This window comes from Elaeis guineensis, chromosome 16, assembly GCF_000442705.2.
Source record: "Elaeis guineensis isolate ETL-2024a chromosome 16, EG11, whole genome shotgun sequence".
In the NCBI taxonomy this organism is placed as follows: Eukaryota; Viridiplantae; Streptophyta; class Magnoliopsida; order Arecales; family Arecaceae; genus Elaeis; species Elaeis guineensis.
The window spans coordinates 25059185-25074955 of NC_026008.2; the positions used below are offsets into that span (position 1 = coordinate 25059185).

General features: G+C 35.6%; 1 protein-coding gene across 5 annotated transcripts; it reads left to right on the forward strand.

Annotated features, from left to right (window-relative positions):
• The first annotated feature begins 1039 nt into the window (after nt 1-1039).
• Nucleotides 1040-15056, forward strand: LOC105059269 (protein CYCLOPS). Of its 5 annotated transcripts, none has more exons than XM_019855364.3 (11): nt 1040-1127; nt 3906-3961; nt 6790-6936; nt 8972-9020; nt 9105-9157; nt 9897-10588; nt 11865-11911; nt 12019-12064; nt 12412-12460; nt 13835-13963; nt 14640-15056. In XM_019855364.3, exons 1-11 carry the CDS (start codon nt 1110-1112, stop codon nt 14752-14754), a joined length of 1401 nt encoding a protein of 466 aa, XP_019710923.1. In that variant the 5' UTR covers nt 1040-1109; the 3' UTR covers nt 14755-15056. The 5 variants fall into 5 exon arrangements, with proteins under 5 accessions (XP_019710923.1, XP_010940809.1, XP_029116104.1 ...); XM_010942507.4 differs by having other exon boundaries at nt 6796-6936; nt 14640-15055; XM_029260271.2 differs by lacking the exon at nt 1040-1127 and adding an exon at nt 1145-2252.
• Nucleotides 15057-15771: the final 715 nt, after the last annotated feature.

The following is a 15771-nucleotide window of genomic DNA, read 5'->3' on the forward strand; positions in this document are numbered from 1 at the left end:
GATTGAAATTCCCCTGGTCAAAGGTCGTCTTCAGATGAAAATACTGGTCCCTTAACTTTTGAAATGTATAATTCAAGCTCTTGGAAACAACCTCCATCATCTTTTTTTTGTTTTGCAAGGAAAACTAACTCTGTAATCTTATATCTTAAAGATGTCCTTGTCCATTAGGTAGGCCATCAGACTAACCAGTTTGACCGGCTTTCAAGACGTAACAATCACTCTAAAGGAGATCACTTTCTACCGTCATCTCTTCCATCATCAATCGGTAATAAAGTATTATACTAATATATGATTTTAAAATCACAATTTAATTCTGTGACGATGCCGGCGCCGCATTGAAGTTCAGATGGTAGTGCATGCAAGTTTTAGTTACTTTGTAATTTCCTCGAGAAGATTATTTGAATGGGACCATGCCGGCTCATCACCAAGACTTCTTGTTGTCGGCCAGAGGTTGAAGGGCAAAACCTAGCTTCGTTTCATTTTAGACTAAAGAATTTAGTGAAATGGCTTTATGTTTGTTGGATTAGCCTGTAAAGTGTCAAAGTTAGATAATTAATTTCAAAGTAAGTATGATTATTGAGGAAGTTCGCATGGTGACCAATCTCTTTGGGCCACTTTTTTAAAATCTATGAGAAGGGCATGAGATAGGATGTAATTTTGATACGTCGAAACTTAACACATCATGCAAAAGTTATCAAGATCACGACTTATTTCATTGATCCAGAAAGAGAATAAAAAAAATAAAAAATAAAAATTTTCTTATTACTTATTAAGGTGAGCTTGTTTTCAAATTTTTAGTTGGTAATTTTGTCAATTTCTTTATTGAATTGGTAAAAAATGCCTTTGTCCTTAGATCACCTCTGAGCTAGCAAAATAACATGAGGATTGTCCACTCTCCTATTGTTTATAAAGCAGGTTGGGGTCCAACATTTTACTGATTGGGTTAAATGAAAGGGTAAAATAGAAGATAAAGCCAAAGGTTAGGGGCCATTGCATAAAAGGCTCAGCAGCTGCTCTCAATTATGAATACCACAAGGCCCGCCCAACGGCCGGTATCAGCCATGATAAAATAAGAGCGCCAATGGAGGTCACAACCCAAGGTCCCTTTCATGGCTGCCGTCACCCAGGTTACCCAAATTCCACCACCCCGCCATTTTTTAGACTATTTTGCATACAAATTTTTAAGTGAAAGAACTCAGATTTAATCTATCGTATTCGAATCTACTCGTTTATTCCAATATTTTGTATCTCTTTATTTTTGATCCATCAAGGGTCAAGTTTACTCCCAATAGTCCAACATCAACACAAGACCTAGTTTCTGTAAATTTCTCTGTCTATTCGAAGAAAAGACAATGCACCGTTTCGGAATCTAAGAATAGGCCTGTTCGAAGATTCCGTTCTCTGCACTATATTTTAATCCAATTCAGTGCAATAATATATTAAGGTGTTCACACCATAAGATCATTCCAGATTTCATTTTTCTCCCACTCAAGTTTTGTGTCCGGGGCTTTTGATTATTCTGCAGGGGCTTTCTTTGCGACGAATCCGAGAGAAATCTTGGGTGTTCTCCTTTTGGGTATGCTAGGTTCGCTGATATAAGTTTGATTTCGAATACTGATTCCTTGTTTTCAGTTTATTGACGGGGAGTCAAGCTGAGATCTTTTGTTATCCAGTAACAAGCGATAGGATGTCTTGATTTGAACTAATTCTCCATTTCGGTGTTGAAGTTTAGTGATAGAAGAAAAATCTTATAGTGTTTGGTGAGTGGGCTTAAATTTCCAGTTTGAGTGTGAAACTCCGTGATATACCTTTGTTTTGAACACATTCAATTTTTTGATTAAATTATCAAGTATATATTTTTGGGGCGCACAGTCCATTGGGTTTCTCTGTATTGGATTTAATTTTGGTGCTTTCAGAGGGTTCTGCATTGTAGTTGCTAAAGAAAATTGCAAAGAAATGGATGGGAGGGGGATATGAACGGGGATTGAAGTGAGAAGAGGTTATTGAGTAATTCTTTGCAAGGTCAGACATCTCAGAGTGGTGACACAGTGAAGGGATTATTGGAGATGGAGGGGAGGGGGTTCTCAGACTTGTTTAGAAATTCTAGTGAGGAGATCTTTCTGAAGTCTATGATGGAGAATCCAATTGAAGTCTCAGCACCGAGTATGGAGATGCTGGGGTTTAAGAACATCTCACAGCCCTTTCGAGGAGACAGCGAAGAGCTTTTCAACAGTTGGCTGATGAATGGAGAGGCAAGAACTGCTAACCTTTTCTTTCTTTCCGCTTCTGGTCCTCTCCTACAACAAAAGCCAGAATAGAAGTTTAAAGCATAAGAATGTTATGCTCATAATAGAAAGTTCCCTCCTTTTCTATTTTACCCGCGATAAACTTTTTCTGAGTTGCTCATCCAGGATGGAAATGAAAATAAATTCTTGTGATCAAAGTGAGAGTTAAAAGTTCTCTCTCCATCTCAAAAACTGTAGAGAAAAAAAATAAGCAAGAGTTATTGGTAATTGATTGGCCTGACAAATTAGTATGTAAAGAATACGTGATGTAGCAGCTAGAAATTTCTTTAAATGCCCTCTTTATGGGAACTCTGCACTTCTGAGAAAATACAGCTCAAAACCATTGAAAGGAATGTATAACGTGAGAAATAATGCCAAAAAAACAAAATTCATTCTTTGAGAGGTCTCTATGCAGGATAAAACAAATTCCTGATTAAAGCATTTAAATCGTTATTTGTTTTCTTTGGTTATTTTTTGAGAATTACCTTCATCTGAACTCGTGCAACTACAGCTGCTTGCAGTCTGTCTCTATCTTATAGATGTAATTCTGATGTTTTGTCTGTTTTTTACATTATTATTTAAAAACCATTTTGCTATCATATATGTTCTGAAATTGATGCATCTTGGTTGAGGGATGGATATTGCATTTGTAATTTGCTGTATAATTCTCCTAGTGGTGATCGTTCATGAAGTTGGTTGTAAACCAGACTGGTTTTTGAGGAGCCATACGTCAAAGAATGAGCCAAGTAAATGAAATTCATATGATAATTATCTTGCAATATTAATATATTGTTGATCGTGCTTCAAGGTTGTGAACGAGTTAGTGTTTGCAGTTATCAACCTAAGAAATTTTTCATCAAGGAGTATGGTGCAGAGAGTAAATCTGTTTGCCAGCAATATGCTTGTTCTTAGTCAATTTTCCGCAATGTTCATTTCTCCACTTATAGAACTAGCAGACATGGCTTGTTGATTTTGGTAGAAGATTAATCAAAACATCTTTTTCATTTTGTTCTAGTCATTAGTAGCAAAAATATGGTGGGGTGGGGAAAGGGCCAAGCCCAGACTGTAGAGGGGTCAATGTAGGTGCATAGAACTGCCATTGTGAGAGCTGTTTGCCCTAGAATCTGGTCGCATGTGTTTGGAGCAGTTATGGATCACAACTTATCAGTAGAAGTATATGATATAATCAGAAGTGGGAGAATAAAATAGGATTCCAAAAGAAAATGAAAAAAGTGTTCTACTGTGTCCATACGTCTGCTTACATACTCCATGCATGCATGCAGAGGTATGTATGTTTCTAAATTTCATCATGATTCTATGGACACAAGGTTTTCTTATAATGTATACAATATAAAAGGTGAGAAAATGACTAAAAAATGCATGGATACAAGAGACGTCAGAAGCACCATTGGTTGTTTTGTATGTAAAATTCTTGACAGATTATTAAGGAAGTTACATGATCATGTTTAATAGATTGGAGATTGTTAAACTTAGAAGATCAAAAAGTACTTATGCTATGCCATGGCATTAAGCTTCTAATAGTGCTATCTGAAACTCTGATCATTAGTTTGTTGTGTGATGTAGTACTACCATGAGCACATGTTTACTTGATCTTTGCAGATCCCTGGCTACAACTCCACAAGCATAGCTCATCGTACTCGGCAAGCTTCTCGGAGGTGAGTCAGTAGTATGTGGTTTTGTTCCCAATATGGTTAATGTCCCTTAATTATACCCTTCAATGATAGTGTGGTGTATGTTAGACAAGTTTAGTAACTGGAATCGAGTTTTTCTTCTCTAAAGGAAAGTATGCATGCTAATTAACAAGCTTATCATCGCACATAACTTAAGTAAACTCTTCCAGATATTTTCTAGCTTGGCTGGAAAAGACTCATGAATTGGATAAAACGATCCTACTTAATCTTATAACGTGAAGTAGGTACTGTAGTAGTATGGACACAGAAACGAGAATCGAATTTGGACATGCTTCCATGTGTCTAACTCAGCAAGAGGAAGGAGATACAGGGATATGTAAAAAATGATTTTTAAGTTTTTAGATAATATATATTTAAATTAAATATTGTAGTAGAAAGATATTATTTGTTAAGGTCTTCCCATATATATGTTTCTCACTAGAACTTCCAGTTAGCTTAATGATCTAAAAAAAAATAAATTAGTAGAGTTATTCTAATACCTACATTCTTGACCGATCTCTATAGACAACGAAAAGTCATTGTTATCATTATTATAGTGGGTTGAATTCACTGTTGGACTCCAACTCTACCAATGTTTAGAAGCAGGAATCAGAAAAAAAAGGTAAGTATGTCTAACACTTGTCCAGTTCGACTATGCATCCAACATGGATTGTAGGAGCTGGAAATGAATGTCCATGTAACACAGGAAATAGCATGAAAGGATATTACTTTGCATCTGATGTAACCACAAGCTTTCGATGAGTTTAGTTTCTAGCACTTGAAACAGAATATGTGAGGAAATACATAAGGATAAGAAGTATGTGAACAATATCATCTGTAATATTTCCAGATTGATGGCAATGATATTGATCGCTATATGTAGATGTCAGGGAAAAGTTTGCAAGTCATTTTCAGTATGGAATGTAACAATTTAATTATATTACTTTACTGACACCTCTAAACAATAAAAAGTTGCATGTAATGTCTCCAGAAATGAGTAAAAAATTGCTAGGTGTTGTCAATTGTCATCCAATATAGTTAATGTCTATATTCAGTTAAATGTAACTGTTTGGTCATCCTTTGCTATTTGTGGCGAAGTATCATGAATTACATACACAGATACCAGTTTAGTTTTTTTATTCATCTGTATTTCTTAATGACTCTTTAGAATCTGGTTTTTTGTTTTCCTAATAATTAGATCTGTGAATTCTGATGCTTTTAGGTGTCATATATTTACAAAGCTATCTGTGAGATATTTTACTAGCAAGTGGTAATAACTAGTCATAGAATGCAACCCGTCCTTTCACAAAAAGATGATGTTATCATGTGGAAAAATTATAAGGAAAATACAAGCAAGATCCTTTTCACTAGTATTTTTTTTTCCCTGCTACACACGCATTTTTTGTTATAGCAATCATGCTCTCTTTCAAATTTCATATGTATTTGAGTCATGAACCACATTAGCAGCCAAATCCTTGCATTGAAAAGTTTTGCCCTCCAACAGTACATCTTTACATTATTTTCGAACAGCCTGTATGTGAAAAACTTATGCCATGAAATGTCAACACCTACCAAAACTGGATAGCTTGTACCAAACTTTAATGATTCTGTCCAGTGCCAAAAAAAATGCATCATCTTCAGCAGGAGGGCATGACTTTAATCCCCTTCATCACCCAAGCCTCTTCAAATCTTCCCTTTGCCTCTTTTTTAGAAGGTTAAATCTAGACTGCCTCCTATTTAGGAGATCTGGATTCCACTGAACTTTGTTTTTGTCAATGGTACTGTTAGGCTTTCTTGGTCCTCAATTTAACTTCATCTTTTGTTTATCTAAATGTCATCATCTTTTGGATTGTCATCTGCGGTGCATTCAACTTTTGGATCTCTATATTGCTGACACTAATTTCTGTAACTTAGCTGGTCTTATTATACTTTTAAACATGCCCTCGGTAACTCTCAGTTGTATGTAACAATTGAATACTACTCAAGTAGCAAATCTCCAACTAACTCTCCTCATATAAAATCTATATAAACTTTGTTGTAACCTGATTGTTCTTTAACTGAAGTACAATATTGTTAATTTCCCTGCTGTAGGGACTCATTTTTGGTGTGCCACTGTGCCATGTTGGCTGCTGTTCTTTTAGGTGTTAAAACACACTCACTTATTTTTATCCATCTGAAACTAGCCATTATATGCTGTGCCTGTTGAAAGTTTTACCATTGGATATCTCAATGGTCACTACCATTGACTGAATGGTCGCTGCCATTGACCAATTGACCAGACTAGTCATAAAGGATTCCTCTATAAATACATGACTTCCCTTCACATCAAAACATATAGATCTATTAGTTTCTCTTCCCTTTTCTGAAAAGGACCTTTCTGTTTCTCTCTTCTTTGAAAAACACCCCTCTAGTTTTGAGGCAACGGGCAACCAGAAGCAATTCAACCAAACATTCATAGTTGGGAGCTCATCTTTACAAAGGTGCTGCTATATATGAATCCTAGAGGGTAGATGCATTGGGACCCTTCGAGTCAAGTCATTAACTCTAGGGAATGCGAAATCTACCTTTAAGAATAATGCCATCAACATGCCTCTATAGCTTAGTTTTTCTTACTCAATTTATTCTTGTTTATTTATTTATTTTTGATTATTTGTGTTTGTTATGTGAATTTGCATCCATAGCTTTAATTTCCAACATGTCATACCTCTTAATATCTCTGCTGAATAATCATTTCATCCCCCTTCAATGAAAATCTTATGCTGTTATTATATTCTTTGAAATTCTCCTTGACTTCAGCTTCTGATTCATGCAAGTTGCAGGATATCAACAGAACTTGGTGTTCTTTCAAGCCAACAAAATGGAGTTGCAGTTCAAAAGAAAACTAGCAATGACAACTCATCTCAGCAAAATTTAAGCAAGCCTGATGAACTTTTAAATGACCTTTCACAACATTCTTTCAGGTGGTTATTTCACTTCTATAAAGATAGTTTGTGGGTGGTCTTTGACAAACCAACTTAATATTATAAATTGTAGTTAACCAATCAATGAAACAATAGCTACTCTTACTCAGTTTAGATAAACAATATGTGAAGTTTTTTATTGGAGAAGGAATTCTATCTTCAGATAGTAATTGAATATTTGATCCAATATTTTGAGAACTAATATTTGATGTAATGTTGCAATTGTTCATTTCACTATTGTTATCAAAACCTTTTATTTACCAGCTTGGCATGAAATTGGTAGCAGGAAGTAAGTCCTGCATGACTCAAAACCTTGACTTCTATAATATTATCAGTGCATCATTGGGTGTTGCACTTTCAACTGTAACTTGTGTGTCTGTCAAGTGCTTCTTCTTCTTCTTCTTCTTTTCTTGGTTATTACTTAAATCGAGTCCCATATGGTTGGACTCAAAACTTAAACTGTCATACTGTTCTGGACTTCTGACCACAGAAATTTTTCATGCTTAGAGCTGGTGCTTAGTATTGTCACTCGATACATAATATCATAGCTTTTCAAAGTGTTGACTTTGCAGAACTTTCTGTTGATTCTGCAAATGACTTTGAAAATGATTAAACTTACATGCCTCTTATAAATGGCTCATTCTATTTCCTTTTTCATTGCTTATTGTGGTTACATTTGCATAAACTAGAATTAACAATATGCAAATGCATCTGATCATTTAATTTAGCATGAATGGCTTAGTTTTACAATTGGTTATTGCATCAAGGGCTCATATTAACTTTTGATGGTGATTGGCAGCCTGGACATGTGCCACATATATATGCAACCTTGGGATGTGGGCTTGGTATACTAGAGAGAAGAAAGTACTACCAAACTATTTAAATTTGAAATAAGTGGGGTGATCATTGGGACTGGAGAGATAATAGAAGAGAGAGTAAACTGGGGAGAAAGTTGCAGGATGTGGGCTTGGTAGATTGGGTAGTGCGTACTCCTGAACCATTCAGGTTTGAAACTAGCTCAGAGGATTGATAGGGTTGAGACATCAGAATTGGTATGGTTAGTAAACAGGGAACATAATGATGTAGAGAACACTAGGCTTAGAGCTGCTTATGTGAAATGGTAGTCCAAAAGTGATAAAGTTTCTTATGATTTCGAAGGTTTAGGCATTTGCTGTCCTGGTCAGAGAAAAAGGGCAGATTTGAACTCAAGCTTAATTAAAGCAGAATGAGAGAGTTCGTCTTGCTTCCCTTGGGGTTTCAGGATGTTTTGCCCAAATCCCAATGACTTCTAGGGCTATGAGGCTGTCCAACTAGGTGACTTAGTACTGAAATTGGTATTCAGTTTCAAGAAGAATAAAAGAAAGTATTTTGCATCGGATCAAGCTTTGATTTTGGCACAAAATTGATTCAGCTATAAAGGAATTTAGTGATTATGAAGAATAACAACAGTAAATTAGTAAACGAAATTAAGAAGGATGAGCGATCCGATTTTAATATCATACAGAACCGATTCTATACTGCAGATAAACCAGCAAATAAGATGGAAAATAAGGGATAAACTAGTAGGAGTAGAATAAGAACTAAGAGAAGAACACTAAAAGGAGGGAAAGAAGAAAAGCTTCCCGGGCCTTTCTTGAATCTCGATGATATCTCATACATAATGTTTTGGACACCTAATGAAGTCCACTTACAAAGCCAACTGACTACTATTCCTACCTAGTTTGGAGTCTTGGATTCCTTCAATCTTGATTGTATAGGACTTCACAAATAAGAAAAAGAAAGCAAGGAAAAGAATTGCTTTAATCGGGTATCTCTATTCACAGTATTGTAGCATGGACAATGCCAAACAGTAACCCCTTGACCATAGGTGTAGGTGGTAATTAATATAGTTTTGGAAGGATGATAATTTTATCATCATTTTTCCTCCATCTAATGTGTTTATATAGGTGTCTCAATGACTAAAATTCTCAATTCCAAGTTAGAGCTATGCTACTCTTCTTTATGTGGTGACTAAAACCTTTTTTCATTTGATCAGGAATGCAGCAGAGCAACAAACGCAAGCTGATAACTTGTATTTGGCAAAGGTTAGGTTTTTCTACAAATTTAGATCAAGGACATAGTGATATTGAAAAAAAACTACATTGAAAAGTTGGATGCATTTGATGCAGGCATGGTTTCACAGTTCTCAACCAATGACTAGAAGTCGCTCTTCTGAGCTACGGTATGTGTTTTGGATCAATCCAAAAAAAATTAATGTTCAATCCAAAAAAAATTCATTGAGATTCTTATTGGATTTTCTCTGTTTGCTTTTTGCTGACAAAAGTATTTGTAGTTTCAGTGCATGACTTTCTGTTGAACTGCACGTCTCTTCTACCTAACTGGTATGCTCATGTTGTGTATGCTTACAACAAAGGGCCATTAATTAAATAATTAAGTGTATTATGAAATGAGCTAATCGATAATCATAATCAACACTTCTTATTTGTTTTAAGTTCTCTTCAAAGCTTATACCAGGCAAATAAGCTTAATAAGAGAACCCTCTATGTTAAAATATCTATTGGGATAGTCAGCCTTAGCCTAAGGATTCTAATTTGCTTGTTTTGACATATGTTTGGGCACATACAAAAGTCTAGATAAATGTCCAAAGAAGGCATGTATTTCTCATTTTAGAAAGCTCGAACTGTCCCAGCAATAGGCAGCCTATCGGATTTCTGTGATAGACAAATTTGCACCGAGGAGCTTATATTCAATTTAAAGCAAGGGAGCAAAAACTTTGTTATTTTTTAGGTGCCCTCTGCAGAGTATTTAAACTGTTTCTGGTACACTCTCAATATTGTTACATTTGAGCTTAATTTAAAATTATAACAAGGGGTACCTTTTGAATTTTCATAGCAATGTTTCTTACATGTCTTATTTTACGGGCAACATGTTCTAAAGGAAAATGTGGAAATCTCTCTCAGGAGGAGATATGCTGCTATGCAAAATATGCAGATGCCAACAGTTGCAGAAACTCCAAATAATGCTGCAGGACAAGGTACCGACAGAATGAAACAAGAATTTACAAGCACCAGTAATTTCTGTGGCATCTCGGTGGATGAGATGTCCAATCAACTGCTGAATTTCATGTCTCCATCCAATTCATCCACATCTCCCCTTGACACCCCTCCAAAGGCAACTGTAGATACAGTTTCTTCTGTTGTCAGTATGCTTAAGGGCACGCTGGAACGCAAAAAACTTGGCAACCCAGCCAACAAAGAAAACTTAGAAGGAAGTTCTTTTGGCTTTTATAGTGCTCAACAAGTTCCTGCCAATTTGAGCTCTAATCAAGATGCAGCAAATCAGGTTCTTGGACAATCCAGCACTTTTCAACTGGTATCCTCTGTTCAAATGCAAGGTTCAGGGAACTTGCCAATAGCTGAGAGGTCAATAGAACTAAGCATGGAAGGATTTATTACTCAACCAAACCAGATTCAGATGGGGACAATGTCTCAAGAACCTTCACAAAGTGGATCATCTGCTGCTGCACCTACACTTTCAACTGGTTTTGATGTATGTGATGGCCCTGCCCATTCAGGACAAACTATATCAGTTTGTGAGAGTTCCAGAAAACATGTTGGTAATGGAACTCCAGACCATGGGATTAAGGCCAAAGGTTTGTTCCTTTTTTCTTGAAATGTGGACTTCTGAGTTCCCAATTTTTCCTCGATTGATCACTTTTCAAACAGAAGAATATTATGTAATCATTTCAACTGTTTATGTATTGTTCAAAGGTAAAATAGTGACTTTTACTTTCAGCATACTATCTGTTAGCTTCCCCAAAAGAAGTTTATTGCCCCGAATATATTAATGTTATTTGTCAAATCCATACTTGCTTCTGTTGTCTTCCTTTTAAGTTTGATGATTTATGCCCAGACCCGATACATAAATACACCATCCAATACAAGCTAGGATGGGCTTGTCTTCTAACCTTAGAAAATACTTGTATTTATAGTTAATGATAGTTTTGTTATACTACAATCATTTAATTCATCTCTGAGCATGTTGTGTTTCATCACAAATAGGACTGCCATAAAATATAAATAGGTGCTAACACCTTTGGAATTCCGAGCTGCATGGCAGTGTGGTAGCTGCCTATATGTTCCAATAATCATCTAACCTGTTGCCATTTCCTGGAAGACAGATATTCAGCTAGCTGCAAGGGGTTCACTTTTGGAATTCATAAAGAAATTACTGCAGAACTATTAAGCTTTGGTTTTCTAGCAAAGTAATGGACAAACAAGTTCAATGCTGGAATCATTTTCTTAGACATTTCAGAAACACCAGATATTAGGTTTAGCTTTCCATAGCTAGCTACATTTGTTATAATGTGATCTTAGAATCTGGTTTTCTCACTGCAAAATTGGCTGATAGTTAATGATCCCTTGCTAGGGTATCTTACATTGGCAGTGAAGAATGAAAGCAAATTCCAGTAATATACTAGGACCATATTCTTGCCATAATATATCAAAATAGATAGAATATGAACTGCTGATATAGTAATATGGTCCTGATCTGATGCTTGAATATCTGTAGTGCAATGGGAGTTTAAAAAGCAAAACTTATCTGTTAAACTTGTTCCTGTTCTTCCTATGTCATTTTTCATTATCAAAGGGCCGCAAAAAGTAAACTGTGATGGTCATGTCAGTGGTTATAATTTCATAAAACCATGTTCTATGCATAAAAAGCATCAGTTGCATGTGTATTGGTGAACTAAAAGAGGTATATTGATTTTGCGAATCTTCTGCTGGATGTATGAGATTGTAATTCCTTTCACCTCTCGAGAGAATAAAATTGATGTATCAGTTTCTTATATGTTTGAATGGTTTAAACATGAATTGGAAAATCACCTGCAGATATAGTCAGTAATGAATGTTTCTTTCTGTGTGCAGAAAATGGGGAAAGGATCTTTGACAATAATATAAAAGATGAAAGGAAGGTATGCTATTAGTTAACTTTAAGATCTGTAATTTTGAATGCCATTTTATTTTCTAAAAAGGATGGTTTTGAAGAGTTTTCCTGCTCTACCGCTTTGCTTTCTGGCAGAGAGGGAGTCTAGTTCAGATGGGATCTGTATCATCAGTGGGTTCAGGTAAACTTATCAAATGCTCAGTTATGCAAACTTATAGATCCATATTTCACATCTGTAACATAATAAAATGACTTTGCACAATGTTGACCCCTCATTTCCTTGCTGTTTGATTGGATTCATGTTTATCTTCATTCTTATATCATCCTTTCTATGAAACCCTTAATCTGAATCTTGTCCTTTGGAAACATAGTCAATGAGATTTTTATTCTGCATCATCTTCAAATATTTTGAAGTTAATGAACATATATATGCAATTAAATTCTGCATACAAAATTTCTTATGCTTAGAGGAACAGTTAATTTGTTTCTAGTGCGATATCATATTCCTAACTTTCAGAAGTTATGCAGTGGACAAGGGGGACCCCACAAAGAGACGCAGGGTCGAGCGCTCACGCAAGTATGTAATATATAGCTTGAATGTCTACTCTGATGAATCTTAAATATATTTTCTTTCTTATGTACAAGAAGCTTCTAGAAATCGACTTAGGTATTAGTACACAATTACTTATGTATCATGGATTCTAGTCTCTATATGTTACTTTGTCTCTCTAAATGTTTATGATCTTTTAAGCACAGAAACAATATAACCAGATTTTAAGTCCTTTTGCCATGAATAGCTTGACATACTACTAGTTCATGTGCACAAACATCACCCAGTCCCCTTTGGTGTCTTACATGATAAATGATTATAGCAGAAGAACGAAAAACTAATCTCATTTTACTTTCTGGTAGCCAGTATTATGTACAATTAGTTATACATGATAGCCTGTATGGTTGTCTCAGATCTAAATTTACCAGGATAAAATTGTAGATTTTTTGCCATTGTGTACTAGCATAGCATTTATATCCTCTCGAGTGATGCATGACTTTTGTCATAGACATTTTTCCCTAAAAAATAAATAAAAATAAGTGTTGTTGCCCTATATTTGGGGAAAAAAATAACCTTAAGAGTTAAGACATTCAATTAGTTTGTTTCCCTTCTGCTAACTGGAGTCTGCATAAGGAATGGAAGTCTTTAAACCTTGTTCTGGCTTAGTGATTTGCCCAAGAAGTTTGTATGTGCAGATCCTTCAAATTTGGTACTTTCTCCTAATCAAAAGAAAGGGGATGGGTTTTTAGGAGTCGAGATGTTCCAGTCCTGATTCTGAAGTTCATCAGACAAGTGGTGTAAGACTCCTAATTTATTTTTTTCTTCTCATCTCTGTTTTGTGGACAGTGAACAAGGGACAGACAAGGTTGAAGTTATCTTTCTTAGCTAATTTTTGATCCATAGGAATAGAAATTATGTGAGAGACATCTCCATTTTGGGGGTCAAAGACAGTAAGATAGTGCTTTTGTTATTTTGAACAAAAGCTTCCCAAGGCATTATCTAGATCCAGAACAAATAAGACATAGCATATGTTTGTCCCTGGGGACACATCTACGTTTCAACTCTAGGCATTGCCATCAAGTTGATATCTGGGATTGCATGCATAGTACCCAACCTACTACTGCATGTTTCCCAATTGGAAACAGTTCCAAATCTTCAAAAATGCAATTGTGCAACAAGTAGTTAAGAATAATTCTGAAATTATCTCTTTCCCCGCATAATATGTCAATCCAAAATGGTGAGTGGTTCATTTTAGATCATGAACCTTGATTTCTAAACTCAAGTCCCCTACATATGCCTCTGCATTTATGTACAATGTCAATTACAGATTCTATTATTATTGATGTTTATGGGTATTTAGATGAGCTGGAATCTTGATTGTTTGCTCTCTTGGTTGTTTAGAATGGCAGAAGCAAAGGAAAGAAACTCGGCTCCAACATTACCATCAGATATGCAGGCAGTTCTTAAGCGCTGTGAAAATCTTGAGAAGGAAGTGCGATCACTCAAACTTAACTTGTCTTTTATGAATAGGTAAGCTCCATTATATAGGAATCATTTGTCTATTTTCTTCACTAAAGTTGATCCTCGTGTTGTGTCTGGCATTTGCTAAGTTTGTAAGTGACCCTATGTCCAGCATACATTTGGAAATTATCTCCATAAAAGGTGTGGATTCATAGGGTGCAAGCTGTTGATGGGAGATAGAAATGAATAAGAATCAAACTTACATTGTTGACATTGAAATTCTTATGAAAATCTTAGGAAGAATTACAATATCATGTTATAAATGCACAACCATCAAGTTTTATGACTACTATTTGGGATTGGTTTTTATGGATCCTTATTTACCAATAATTTGTACTTGGGGCCGCTACTTTTGTAAGTTCAAGCTTTCAATATCTTTCTCATGAACTCCAATCATGTCAAAACCGATATCATGTTACTTGGAACAAGAAAATAATGCAAATAAGTATTGCACCCATGAATTAACGCACTGGTGCAATGTCATAAAACATGTTGTGTAAAGTTGCCACATCACAATGAAAAAAATTCTCTCTTTTCATTTCAAAAAAAAAAAAAAAAACCCTGACCATAACACTATCATGTACATCTAAATTTCTTGGATTTCTTCATAGTGTTTCTTTAAATCCATGCTCAAACTAAGATCCTTTTGTTTTATTGATTGGGTAATATTTGGTCCAATTTTTAGGAAGGATTCTGAGCAGACCAAACAAATTGAAGAGCTTCAGAAGCAAAACGAGGACCTGACGGAAGAAAAGGAGCGCCTCTTAGAAGAGATTGAGAGGATTGCTGGAAGGATCTGATTGATGAGAAGGAATGCTAGCCTTGGCAACTGATGATCTGTCTAACTAATTCCTTGTAACTAATATTGTTCTCAGAATGTTCACTCGAGAGGGGTGGAGGGAGGGGAGTGGGGTTGGCGGGTGTTTAGATTTCCATAGGATGGTTACTGTTTTCTTGGCAATGTCTGAAACAGTGTATGCTCCAATTTTTCTTTTGCTTTAGAGTTGGCAGTGAGCAACAAAACATAAACAGGCTCATTTCATTCCTACAGAAATATTTCTCTGATATATTGAATGATAACTCGCTGAGATTTATTAAATGATCACATTGAATAAAAGAGATGGATGGCTATTACACAGGAGTTTGGATGCCATGTTATCCCATCAAAGAGATGAATGGCTATTAAACAGGAGTTGAGATACCATGTTATGCGATAACAAAGACGGACGGCTATCAAATTGGGGGCACGGTGTGTTTTGCATGCCGTATATTATGCTATTTGATAGCCATCCATTTCTATGATCGGATGATGGCAGTCATCTAGAGCTGTATCACTATCTATAGTACACAACGTGCATCAAAGAGGATTCTAGATCTTTTGAAAGGTCATTGAGGTGTAAAAGGATCATAATTAATTTCTAAATCGATTGATCTACTCCAAAAAGTCATATGGTTTTGTAGAGAAGCATGCTTTAAGAGCAAAAAATTTTCAGTGCCTTAACAAGAACAGGAAAGAAAATTAGTAGAGGAGATAAACGTGAATTTTGTAAGTTTTATTCAAGTTTTTTTTTTTTTTTTTTTGCTTTTTTTCCCAAATTTGGCACCTAGAGTTTTACTCTTTTCCATCACATTATCAAATGATGAGCTCTACAATATCCAACTTGCACCTAGCGTGTAAAATACATCGTTCTGAAAATTCCTCAACAAACTAATAATCCAAACAATCCATTTCTGTTATCTATTTTCTTGTCTGGTCACTTGTACCATTGGATTGGTGATTTTGGATTTAGGCTGAACTGACCCTCATCAAGTTTGTC